Source organism: Dendropsophus ebraccatus, chromosome 3 (assembly GCF_027789765.1).
Source record: "Dendropsophus ebraccatus isolate aDenEbr1 chromosome 3, aDenEbr1.pat, whole genome shotgun sequence".
Classification (NCBI taxonomy): Eukaryota; Metazoa; Chordata; class Amphibia; order Anura; family Hylidae; genus Dendropsophus; species Dendropsophus ebraccatus.
In genome coordinates, this window is record NC_091456.1 from 57124094 (window position 1) to 57136567 (window position 12474).

The window sequence follows — 12474 nt, forward strand, 5'->3', positions numbered from 1 at the left end:
TATACTTCTGGGGGAGCACACGGGGGGGCTATATATAACTGGGGGAACACACAGATGTCTATTTACTACTGGGGGAAGCAAACAAGGGGTATATACTACTGGGGGCAGGACACAAGGGGTATATACTATTGGGGGAAGCACACAAGGAGAATATATTACTGTGTTGAGGGAGGGGCCCCAGACATAACTTCGCTTGGGGCCCCAGAAATGCCAAGACCGCCCCTGCGTTTATACCTCAAAAGGCCACCACACCTTATACGTTATACTGAAAGCTGAACCCATGGTGTAGTCGACTGACAGAATTAGCGCAAAATTAGCTCTAAATCAAATCTGTTGCAACTCAGGGAACTTTACTTTTCACTTGTTGGTGTAATTTTGTTTTATCAACAAATAAAACTCCTTACTACATGGCGATTGCATAGACACAGCTTGTCTACATCAGATCACCACACCATCATGTACTGTACATGTACATCAAGATGTACAAATGGAACCTTCCCAGGATGTAGATTTACAAATAGGGTTAAAGGTTAAGCAGATTGCTATGCCTTACCTGCAGATTGGGGTTCTCGATTTTTTTGCTATAGATCCTGATCTTATATAGTTAATACGGTTGAAAAAAGACACATGTCCATCAAGTTCAACCAAGGAGGGGATGGATACAGGGAAGGGGGAGGGATGATAAGTTCTATACATATGAATTTATATTATTTTGGTCTAAGAACTTGTCTAGCCCTGTTTTGAAGCCGTCCACTTACGCTGCCATCTTTTCCTTTGGTCTGATGCATGTCCTGATGCGGACTCTTAGCTTAGTTTCTGACTACAATACTGCTCAATAGTGCTACTGCCATTAATCAGTAACTAACTAGGCACTTCTTCCAGGTAATCTGACCCAGAATACCTTGTCTTGAATACCTTGTGAAAATTAAAGGGGTATTCTGGTGAAAATATCTGCGAAATCGGTGCTCGTTTACTGGGCCAGTTACACGGCCTGAAAATCATTTAGCAAGGGCTTAATGGACATCATTAGCGATGTCCGAGGAGCCCTTGCCCAAACAGTAAATACTTCACTTGTCCACGCTCAGGTCTTCTCCCATGCTCTATATCCGTCCCGACAGCATGCAATGTGGCTTTAGAGCAGCTTGTCCAAGCTGACAGCTATTACACATAGCGATGCACGGTTGGCGGCCGATGGTTTTAGGTCTGGGCCTAAATAAATGATCAGCCAATGATCTTTTCATTGGCTGATCGTTGTCTCTCTTAAACGGACCAATACTCGGATTAATTTGGACGATTATCGCTTCATGTAATAGTGCCCTTTGATATAACTATTGCTGCTGCATGTACTGGTAGTGATACTGAGCCTCCCCGAATTTCTATTCAAATGCATATTAATATGAGAATAGACATTAGTGTTGGAGAAGCAGCCTGTGTCAGTAGTGCTGCTCCCACCTTACAGTGAAGTAGAGTGAGCGGGGATAACTGTCAGTCATTGCTCAGTCCTCTTCACTGTACTGCAGCTGCAGCGCCCCTGAGGCAGACAGCGTCCTTGGTTGTAATGTCTATTCTAATGCTAATATGCTTAAGAATAGACATTAGGGAAGGCTCAGTATCGCTAACACTGTACATTTCATTGGAATATCCCTTTAAAGAAAAAAAAATCGCACCCCAGTCTACACTAGCATCAAACTGCTTGCAGCTAGAGAATCTACTTCTACGGCCATAAACATAACATTCATATTTACAAACTGGCATTGATTAACAAATAATATGGGAACTTTGTAAATGGTGCCAGCCCTTTAAATTTGCCAAGAATGATCTTGATGATCTAATCTCTCCAGCATGTTCTGTTTTGCCTACCACATAGTGTGTTGTTATTAGCAAACACATCCAAAGTTTTCTTCAAGGTTTAGTCAAGATAATTATAAAAAAAATATATGGGATGTGTTAAAGTTCTATAATTTGTTTTCCTTGATGAGCCCAAATGTGGAGAGATCCATATGTATAGTATTTTATTAGAGTACCTAGGATGCTAAACAAATTCTGCTCAATTTAAAGGGATATTTCAATTTCGTATAAATAAACCTCTAAACTATTGCCTTCTAGGGCTGTAAAGTAATAAATTACAGCATACTCATCTTGCCTGCTCCAGTGCCAGTGCTCTGATCTGCCCGGTGCCTGAAGACATTCCAAACACACTGCAGCCAATTGTTGAGGCGGTGGTGTGTTTAGAACGTCATCACCGTTCCCTGGAGAACTTGTTAAGATTAATAAAAACAGAGGGACTGGGGCAGACTGGAGCACTGGCACTGGAGCAGGGGAGGTGAGTATTGTAGTTTATTATTTTACAACACATCCAAATGATATAGGAAATCAACTGTTCTTTCTAGCAACCATTGCAAATCAACAGTGGTATTTTCAGACAGTGGTGGTGTCATTCTACATGTACATGTCAGGGATGTAACTAGACCTTTTCCTGGTAACTAGACTATTTCCTGGTATTCTGCCTTTATCAGATATGCAAACAAAAGACAAATCTTTCACTATATCAGTTTCAAGATGTTATCTCCATCTTGTCTCATCCAAAAGTTCAAAACCTTTGAAGCCCCGCCCACTTAGCACAATCTGCAGATGATAAAAGATCACTTTTTACTTGAAGAAGCACCATGACGTGTGATATGATATAAGGTATGAAAAGTGCAAAATTTACCCTTTACACCTGTGTAGAGAAGTCAGACTGCAGGAAGGGGTACACAGTAGCACTTTAAGGTCAGTATGTTGTCCTTTATGTTTATATAAGTTATTAAAATCATTGTTCAATGAAATCAATAAAAATATCAAATGTAAGTAACAGGAAAACCAATATACGTAGTATGATAGCATGAGTATTCCCATAGGTTTTTGTCCCTGATGAAGAGACATAGAGACTCTCAAAAGCTTGCAATATACATAGAGAGAGAGAGAGAGAGAGAGACCAACAAAACACAACAATAACTGAACTCAGGGAGAACAGTGAAAAATTCCAATGGAGTACTCATTTACGAGTCTCCATTGATTGTCCCATACAAAATTTGAATATGCAAAAAAGGGGTCCGTGGAGCCTCAGTTACGAGTCTCAAAACACGGGAATAGCCAGATATCCCTCTCTCCAGAGAAGGAAGCCCATTGCCAAGGGGTGCCTCCTAGTGGGGAGAGCACCTAAACCACCCTGATACGTAGTCCCTCAGGTCCTCACTCTGTAGCGAGCTTTGGGACCTAAATAGGGAAACACCAGGGTGGCCCCTGTGAGTCAAAGTCTAACTCTGTGGCGAGTATAACGACATAAGACAAGGGTTACCAAGGCTAGGCATCCATCCACAGACTGCAGTTTCGGGGTATTTGCCCCTCGTCAGTGTGGAGCAGGATTCTGGCTACTGGGGCAATGATAAATAGACCAACAAAACACAACAATCACTGAACTCAGGGAGAACAGTGAGAAATTCCAATGGAGTACTCATTTACGAGTCTCCATTGATTGTCCCATGCAAAATTTGAATATGCAAAAAAGGGGTCCGTGGAGCCTCAGTTACGAGTCTCAAAAGACGGGAATAGCCAGCTCTCCCCACTAGGAGGCACCCCTTGGCAATGGGCTTCCTTCTCTGGAGAGAGGGATATCTGGCTATTCCCGTGTTTTGAGACTCGTAACTGAGGCTCCACGGACCCCTTTTTTGCATATATATATATATATATATATATATATATATATATATAAATATATATTTTTTTTTTTTTGGTTAGCCATCAAAAGGATAGGTTAGCTAATGAAATGCTATTGCTATTTTAGGTAGAGTCTCTTTTTAGTGCGATATAAAAGCTGGGTAACTACTCACGAACAGTGATGGCATATTTAAAGAAGAGTATAACTCAAGAACTGTTGTCTAGGACACCAAACATATTTCAGTAGCATGCTGAGATGTCTAATTCGTACAAAGAATCACAATAACAAGGATTAGGGTTGAAGTTCCACTGCATATGAAGATACTTTATCACATATATGGGATATAGAAATTGTTGGTAAAGCTTAGACATCACCAGGATATTTGGGGCATACAAGGGTTAAAAGTTCATTCTGGTATTGAGTGATCAAGAAGTTTTCAATCCTGTCTGGATGATCTTTTGGATAAGACATAGCTATGTAACCTGCTAGCGCTTGTCAACTAGATTATGAAGCATGCCAGGGAATGCTGAATTTGAGAACAAAGGCCTACTTCAATATTTATTTGGAAGAGTAACTATGAAGCGCAGATAAAACAGAGAGTCTTCTAATTGGCCAATTCTTCCGTTTCTATGCTCACAATTGCGCCTTTGTTTGCTATTATTTGACCTTTTCCTCTGAAGCAGTCGAGCACATTAGCTTTAATAAGCGTATGGTAACTAGGAGAGGGTTGCTAACTCTTCATGTAAATACAGGGTGTGATCTTGAAATGGCAGCTTTAGAAAGCTAACATGGTCAACAGAAACTTTTGTTTTGTTCATACTAGCAGTGTCAATGGATTTCGATATGGGCGTGAGTGAATTTCATGATTCCCAGATTTCAGTTTTTCAATTACAGATTTTTGTGGTTTTACAGGCACAAAACAACATTGAGCATGGGAAAAGAACAACTGTAAGGAGAAAGAATGCCTTATGCAGTAGATTGATGGATCGTAAGTGCTGTTTGGCACTGTTCTCTATATTACAGAAGCTTGATCAGTAAGAAAAAAAAAAAAAACACGTATTTAAAAATTTTGTCAATCTTGACAAAATCTTGATTTTGAAAGTTGTAATGACAGATAGCCATTAAGGGCACCTGTCACTTTATCATACTGCCTGTATTTATAGCAGCATGAGTATGCTGCCAGGATCTTTTAACGCCCACTCATTTAAGTCTAGGGGTCCATACTTTACCTGGTTCATATGGAAACAATTGTAAAAAAAAAAAAAAAAAATGGTCCAGCTTTTATTGTATTTCATATTACCCAGATATTCTGTTTTAGAAGCAATGCTGTAAAGGCAGCATGTACATGGCATGTGTGTATAAGGCCTTTTATTGGGCTATCCTCTATTGTTGGTAGTGTGGTATGTGGTTAGGTGTTAGAAACCAATGTTTTATAGGTGAAATATTGTACTTTATTGTCACATTACAAATGCAGACTTATCTGCAGGTATCATGTTATAGAGCAGGAGGAGCTGGACAGACTGATATATAGTATTTTGGTAGGAGTAGTACATAGAGCAGCGCTCATCCAATAAGAAAAGATGTAAACACAGAGTGACACTCACCCGGTGATTGTCGGTATAGCTTGGAACACCCACAACACCTAGAGCCAGGTAGATTCAATGGTTATGCATCCACAAGGGGAGGGCGCAGGTCCGGTGCCCGAGTGTAGAGATCCACACCGGTAACAAAAGCAAAACGAGAAAGAACAAAAGGGAAGGACCGCGCTCAAGATAAACCAAAATGTCAAGAGGATTACGGAATTCACTTACTTCGCTCGGGGGATAGATAACCGGTATCTCATCCCCCTCCAAGAAAGCCAATTAAGAGGAACAATCCCAGTCCATGCGATGCCACGCCACATAAGCAATCACCGAGTGTATAGGATAAGGTTTATTTGACAACGCGTTTCAGTGGCATAGTGGCCACCTTTCTCAAGCCAACAGTACACAATAATAAACAGACAATTTATACAGAGATAGTAACTTACAGATGTTTCAAATCTCGTCCTTAATTTCTCTGGGCACGGGATCGATGCCTCCTCCCTGCGACTTCTGGGAGTGTATGCCGAGTGCGTGTCACGCTGGACCGCAGTACGCCACATCCGCCACGCCGCCCGCCGCAATGCATCACTGGGCAGCGGACGCGGCCGGCCCGACGCCAGGTCCGCACACGCACCACGGAACGCAAGGGAGGAAGAACACGTCAACCATGGCGCCCGCGGCGTCCAGATGACGTAACTCTAACACATGCGCTTCAACCTGGAACGCACGTGGAATGAGTACAAGCAGGAACATATTTACCACTAAAACGTACATAACATTAAGTTCTAAGAATTCATAATTGGGTTAATAGATAGACATTATACTACCAAAATAATTAAACTTTAAAAACCATATGTGTATATTGTGCTGTAAATTTCTAAAAAACTATATCTATGTAATTAATAAAAAATTCTATATATGATCATATAAATATATATATATATATATATACATATGTATATATATATATATATATATATATAAATAAAAAGGGGCCATGATGGTATATCATTTCTAATGCAAAATTAACTCATTCTGTTTTCTCACGGGTGTCTAGTAAATCTGTTCTAAGGATTCGTTTAAGCCATTGGGGTGTAAACTGTCCAAACGAAATATCCAGAACATCTCTTTATTGCACAAACTCCCATATGTTTCTTTGTTAACTTTTTCTAAAGGGGTAACATTTAGTAAAGTGCAGTCTGATGCATTGCGGCGGGCGGCGTGGCGGATGTGGCGCACTGCGGTCCAGCGTGACACGCACTCGGCGTACACTCCCGGAAGTCGCGGGGAGGAGGCATCGATCCCGTGCCCAGAGAAATTAAGGACGAGATTTGAAACATCTGTAAGTTACTATCACTGTATAAATTGTCTGTTTATTATTGTGTACTGTTGGCTTGAGAAAGGTGGCCGCTATGCCACTGAAACGCGTTGTCAAATAAACCTTATCCTATACACTCGGTGATTGCTTATGTGGCGTCGCATCGCATGGACTGGGATTGCTCCTCTTAATTGGCTTTCTTGGAGGGGGATGAGATACCGGTTATCTATCCCCCAAGCGAAGTAAGTGAATTCCGTAATCCTCTTGACATTTTGGTTTATCTTGAGCGCGGTCCTTCCCTTTTGTTCTTTCTCGTTTTGATATAGTATTTTGGGAAAAGTTCCAGGATAACTAGGTAAATTATTTAGGTAAATATCTGCCTATTTTGGGCTAGTCATGTGGGCGGTCCTACTTAGTGATTGGCAGTTGTCTGTGTATAAGTGTGCATGTAAAGAGAGCTGTCCATCACTGTTTAGGACAGCCCACATGACTACTTGGCCCACAATAAGCAGAGATTTCCATGAATGGGGGCAAGGTACACTGGAAGTTTTTACACAAAGCTACATCAGTTTTTATCATCTCCTCCTGCTCTACATTATGCCTGCAGATTGGACTGCATTTTTTATTTGACAGATTTCCTTTCCAACCATGTCTCAACGTTTGGATAGTCTCACCCCTTACATAGCTATGTAGCCATTTAAGCAGTTTGGGGACAGTTTCCCTTTAATAGTAAAGAATAAAAGTAACATTGATTAAATAATTCATGTATAATTCATTGTAGATGATCGTCCTGCACTCGGCCACTCACTACAGGGAGATTTAGAATCTATCCAAGAATACACAGCAGAAGAAGAAAGAGCTGATAATAAGCTATGGAGAACTGTCATCATCGGTGATCAAGAGCAACGAATTGATATGCGAGTCATTGAGCCATACAAGAAAGTGATTTCACATGGAGGTATGGATATGAGTACAGACACCTAAAGGTTTAGTCACTTTCTGCTGTTTTAAATATCCACTGATTATAAATGTGGAAGGTTTCATATAGTCTAATAACTTAGTGGCATAATGCCATCTCTGTTTTCATAAATAAGTTTTTCTGTGCCTTAAAGAGGTTATCCAACATTTGTTTCTTATTGGAAAAGGAAATAATTTGTAATCTGTCCCTTTCTGTTTTCTCTCTGACCTTTTTCCGCCTCTGTTTCCCGGGGCATCTTCCTCTGATGCTGTTTTTTGGATTTGTTTTTGTTTGTATGTTTTTGTCTGCTACAGTTTCTACTGGACTCAGATGTTAGCTCCTCCTACAGGGGTGGGGCTAAAGAAATGTTTATGTATTAGCCCACCCACCTGATGACTCACTGATCCCTCACTGGCAGGAACAGGAAACAGAAAGGGAACGTGACATCACAGGAAGTAGATAAGACAGCCTGAGAACACAATAAGCACTCTAAATAAAAATAGAAGTGTATGTAGAATAAACAGAACCCAAAGAGGTCAATACAATGCTAGTTTATTGAGAAATCCTGGACAACTTTAAGGACCCTGTAGAAAGACAGGACCTTACTGATGTCTCTTACTAAAGTCTGATCACTAAGTTATCAGATACCAGGTAATGGTACACATGAGCCCTGTTTCAACAATATGACTGTGAATATAAAAGTTCCTAAGGGCATCATGAACTTCAAATATAACCCTGACCCCTAACCTCATTCAGGCTGGGTTCACACTACGTAAATTTCAGTCAGTATTGTGGTCCTCATATTGCAACCAAAACCAGGAGTGGATTGAAAACACAGAAAGGCTCTGTTCACACAATGGTGAAATTGAGTGGATGGCCGCCATTTAATGGCAAATATTTGCTGTTATTTTAAAACAACGGCTGTTATATTGAAATAATGGCAGTTATTTACTGTTATATGGCGGCCATCCACTCAATTTCAACATTGTGTGAACAGAGCCTTTCTGTGTATTTAATCCACTCCTGGTTTTGGTTGCAATATGAGGACCACAATACTGACTGAAATATACGTAGTGCGAACCCAGCCTAATAAAGTATTAAGTTCCTCAAATATTTTCTAGGATCAACATTGCCTTTCAAAAAGTGGAATGATGCCAATATTGGAGGAACATTATGATTTACCTTTAGAAGTTATGGCATGTTACTGTAACCAAAGTTGAAGCTCACCTCCAGTGCTATAACAGTATGTGGCTAGTCTATTAGCAGCATACCAAAGAAAACAATGCATATACTTTTAAATATACTCTGCCCCTCCCCCCCAAGTCCCCAAGAGATCATCAGTAATTAGTTCAAAGGACACAGATTCCCAATGTGTATTTTTTTATGTGCATAGAAAGGACTACAGCGCTCAGTGACATAATGCAGAGGACTCCAATAATGTACCTCGTACATTATGGCGGAGCGAGGGGAGTTCAGAAAGGGGTGCTGCCGGGACCCCGCTCTGAACAGCGCTGCTCCCGGCTGCTATCTGCAGCCGGGGAGTGACTCTATTAGCCGACGCAGGTCCTGTTGCCGTGTCGGCTAATTAAGAATTTAAATGCAGCTGTCAAACCTAACAGCTGCATTTAAATACTTTATACTTGATCTCCGATTGAGGAGGGGAGATCCCATCTCCTGCCCAGTCCGGGCCTCAGCGTCGCACTGACGCTGATCCCGGCTCGGCAATACATTGCTCTGGTCTGCAGCAGGCCAGAGCAATGTATCACTGATCTCTATGAGAGATCATTGCTATGTATATTGAAGACCCCCAGGGGGACTTCCAGTTAATGTAAAAAAAAGTTAAAAAGTGTTTTAATTAATAAAAAATCCCCTCCCTTAATAAAAGTGCAAATCACCCCCCTTTTCCCATTAAATAAATATAAATTAATAAACAAATAAACAAACATATTTGGGATCCCCACGTGCGTAATCAGCCGAACTATTAAATTATCACATTCCTGATCTCGCACGGTAAATAGCGTAAGAGCAAAAAAATTCCAAAGTGCAAAATTGAGCATTTTTGGTTGCATCAAATCCAGAAAAAAATTTAATAAAAAGTGATCAAAAAAAATTGCATATGTACAAACAAGGTACCAATAGAAAGTACAGATCATGGTGCAAAAAAAGACACCTCAAACAGCCCCATAGACCAAAAAATAAAAGCGTTATAAGGATGGAAATAGAGCAATTTTAAACACATTTAGTTTTTTTTTTAAGGTTTAAATTTTTTAAAAGCCATCAAATAATATAAAAGTTACACATGTTACACATCTTTGTAATCATACTGAAGTGAGAAACATAGATAACATGTCATGGCATGGTCTGATCCCGTGTCTGCTAATTAAGTATTCAGATACAGCTGTCAAAGTTGACAGCTGCATCTGAATACTTGTTGCAGCCCTTACCTGGTGGTCTAGTGGGCGGATGCCCCCCCCCCCCAGCTACGCGATGGTGGAGGGGCGATCCCTGCATCCAGCACCGACCGGGGGCTGCGCCGTAATGGCACTTATCCCGACTCGGCACTCTATTGCTTTCGGCTGCAGCAGCCTATCTCATTGATCTATGCAGTATTACTATACTGCATAGATCTCAATGAGAGATCATTGAGACTATACTTGAAGTCCCCCAGGGGGGCTTCTAGTATAAGTGTAAAAATAATAATAAAATGTGTCTAATGTTAGTCTATGAGTCCGGAAATCCGTCCGGATTTCCTGATAGGAAATCCGGACAGATTTTCCGGACGTGTGAAGGGGGCCTAATAGATCAGTTTAAAACACACGTTTTGTTTTGTTTTTTTATACCACATGCGCTCTTTTCATGCGTTTCCTCTGCAGTTCTTGCACATTGCTCACCAGTCCAAGGTTGGTGTCTCTGCTATAGCTCTGATGACTATGTTTCCATTGGAATAGTGTAGTATGCATAATATTATTACTAAAAGGATGTTGAGACATTCAGTGGGGATCGTTGCAATGTGCCGATTTCTTCCCATAAATGTAAGATTTAAGTCAAGGAATAATTTTGGTTGATTTGGATGCTGTGTCAGGCATTTCTAGTAACGCTCATTGGCCAGTAAAAAAAACAAGCACAGGTACCTATATAGGTAAGTACGGTCTTTTAACAAATCTGTGGCTTATGTACTATATTCTTTATAACACTGCATATAAGTTTAATTTATTATTATTATTATTATTATTATTATTATTATTATTATTATTATTATTATTATAATATCATCATCATTATTTCAGTGATTTGTGTGTGTAGATGATGTCTTACATAATGCTTATTATGTTTAATCTTTAGTAATAACTCTTCACTTTGTTTTCTTGGCAGGTTACTATGGCGAGGGAGTGAATGCCATCATTGTATTTGCTGCCTGTTTTCTTCCTGACAGCAGTCGTGCTGACTATAGCTATGTCATGGAAAATCTTTTCCTGTGAGTACTTCCCATAAACATGATCACACTCTTTATTGTGACAAAGAGTCTGCAAAATCTTGGCACAATTCATATGAAAACATATGGTTTGAGTTTATTTGGACAAAGAACACGTCACTTTTTGCTAAAGGGTAAAAGACCAAAAGGATAGGTGCGGGTAAGAGAGAACAATTACATGTAAATAGTTCAAAGAAAAAAGTGTACAAATGTTATAGACAACTATGTTGAAAAGAACCATTTCAGCATCTTATTATCTAGTGTTGATTTATGACGTCAAGTATTGCCAAGACTAGTGGTACAAATCCTATCTGTTGGCATTCTGGAGTAAAATGATATATTTTGCTCTTTTCCTATCTAATGTTTGTCCTCCCTGTTGGTTATTAAGTTAAAGACATGTTTGGAGTCACTGGGAGCCGAGCTCGCAAATAAGACAGAGCTAAAATAATCTAAAAACAAAGAAGATTGACAGCTTAAAAGACTCCATGGCCCATCTGGTCTTCCCTTAGGCTGCCATCAAACACACAGCAGTTTTTTGGAGAGCTGCCACTGCAATTTTTGTGCCAAAACTAGGAATGGATTGAAAAGGCATAGGAAATATAAAGGAAGGATTAATATATATGCTTTTTGCTGGATCCACTTCTGGCTATGGCTCAGTTCTCAAACAATAAAGAAAATGATGTGTCAGCAGCCTTTCAATTTGTTTTCTCTTATTTTAATTAATAAAAATGTCCCTAAAAACACATCATTAGCGTATCAAATAAACTGGTATTATTCTGAAAATGGTGCTGAGGGAAGAAACTTTCCTTCATCCTCAGTACCCTGTACATTATAGGAACATGTCAGCAGGGTAGATGCTTCTATCCAGTTGCCCTTTAAAAATTATTAAACCCAGAGAAAATTTGGTTTGACATGTCTAAGGTCGGAAGTTATAAGGTATTTTGGTTAGCTTTCTCAAGTATTTTCTGCTATTTTTTGTCTTCGATTTCTTTTTTAGACAAATTTATTAAAGTAGCAGTCCGCTGGTTGTGTGTGTGACAAAATTCATTACGGGCCAGAGGGGGGGAATAAAAGAAGTAACCTGTCCCAGTGCCCACGCAGAGCCGTTTCCAGCTCCTGGACCCTGCCAGCTGTTTTCTGAGCTCCCTCCAACTATGTCAAGACCCCACTGACGGATGCAACGCTGAGCCAGTCAGTGACTGGGGCAGGAGACCGCTGCAGTCAGTGATTGGCTGAGCGGCTTAATCCCATCCACTTGTAATATTGAATCTGGGTTGTGATGTACTTGAAATCTGAGAGGATGACAGCCAGCGGGGTTCAGGAGCTCCATGATGCTCCACTGGGAGGGGTAAGCATATTGTCCCCAACCCCCCCCCCCTCCGCCCATAATAATTTCCAATCCCCAACCCCCAACAGCCAACAAACTTCTCCTTTATGGTAGCTTCA

At 40.4% G+C, this 12474-nt stretch overlaps 1 protein-coding gene across 11 annotated transcripts in view; it reads left to right on the forward strand.

The window, feature by feature from the left end:
• PRUNE2 (prune homolog 2 with BCH domain) overlaps nucleotides 1-12474 on the forward strand; it is a 95835-nt gene that overhangs the window by 44295 nt on the left and 39066 nt on the right. For all 11 annotated transcript variants that reach the window (XR_011362129.1, XR_011362130.1, XR_011362131.1 and 8 more), the window contains exons 4-5: nucleotides 7380-7556; nucleotides 10929-11031. Coding sequence is in view for 8 of the 11 variants with exons in the window: in XM_069961814.1 (XP_069817915.1) it covers nucleotides 7380-7556; nucleotides 10929-11031 (280 nt within the window). In the remaining 3 variants the exon portion in view is untranslated. The remainder of the gene's footprint in view (nucleotides 1-7379; nucleotides 7557-10928; nucleotides 11032-12474) is intronic.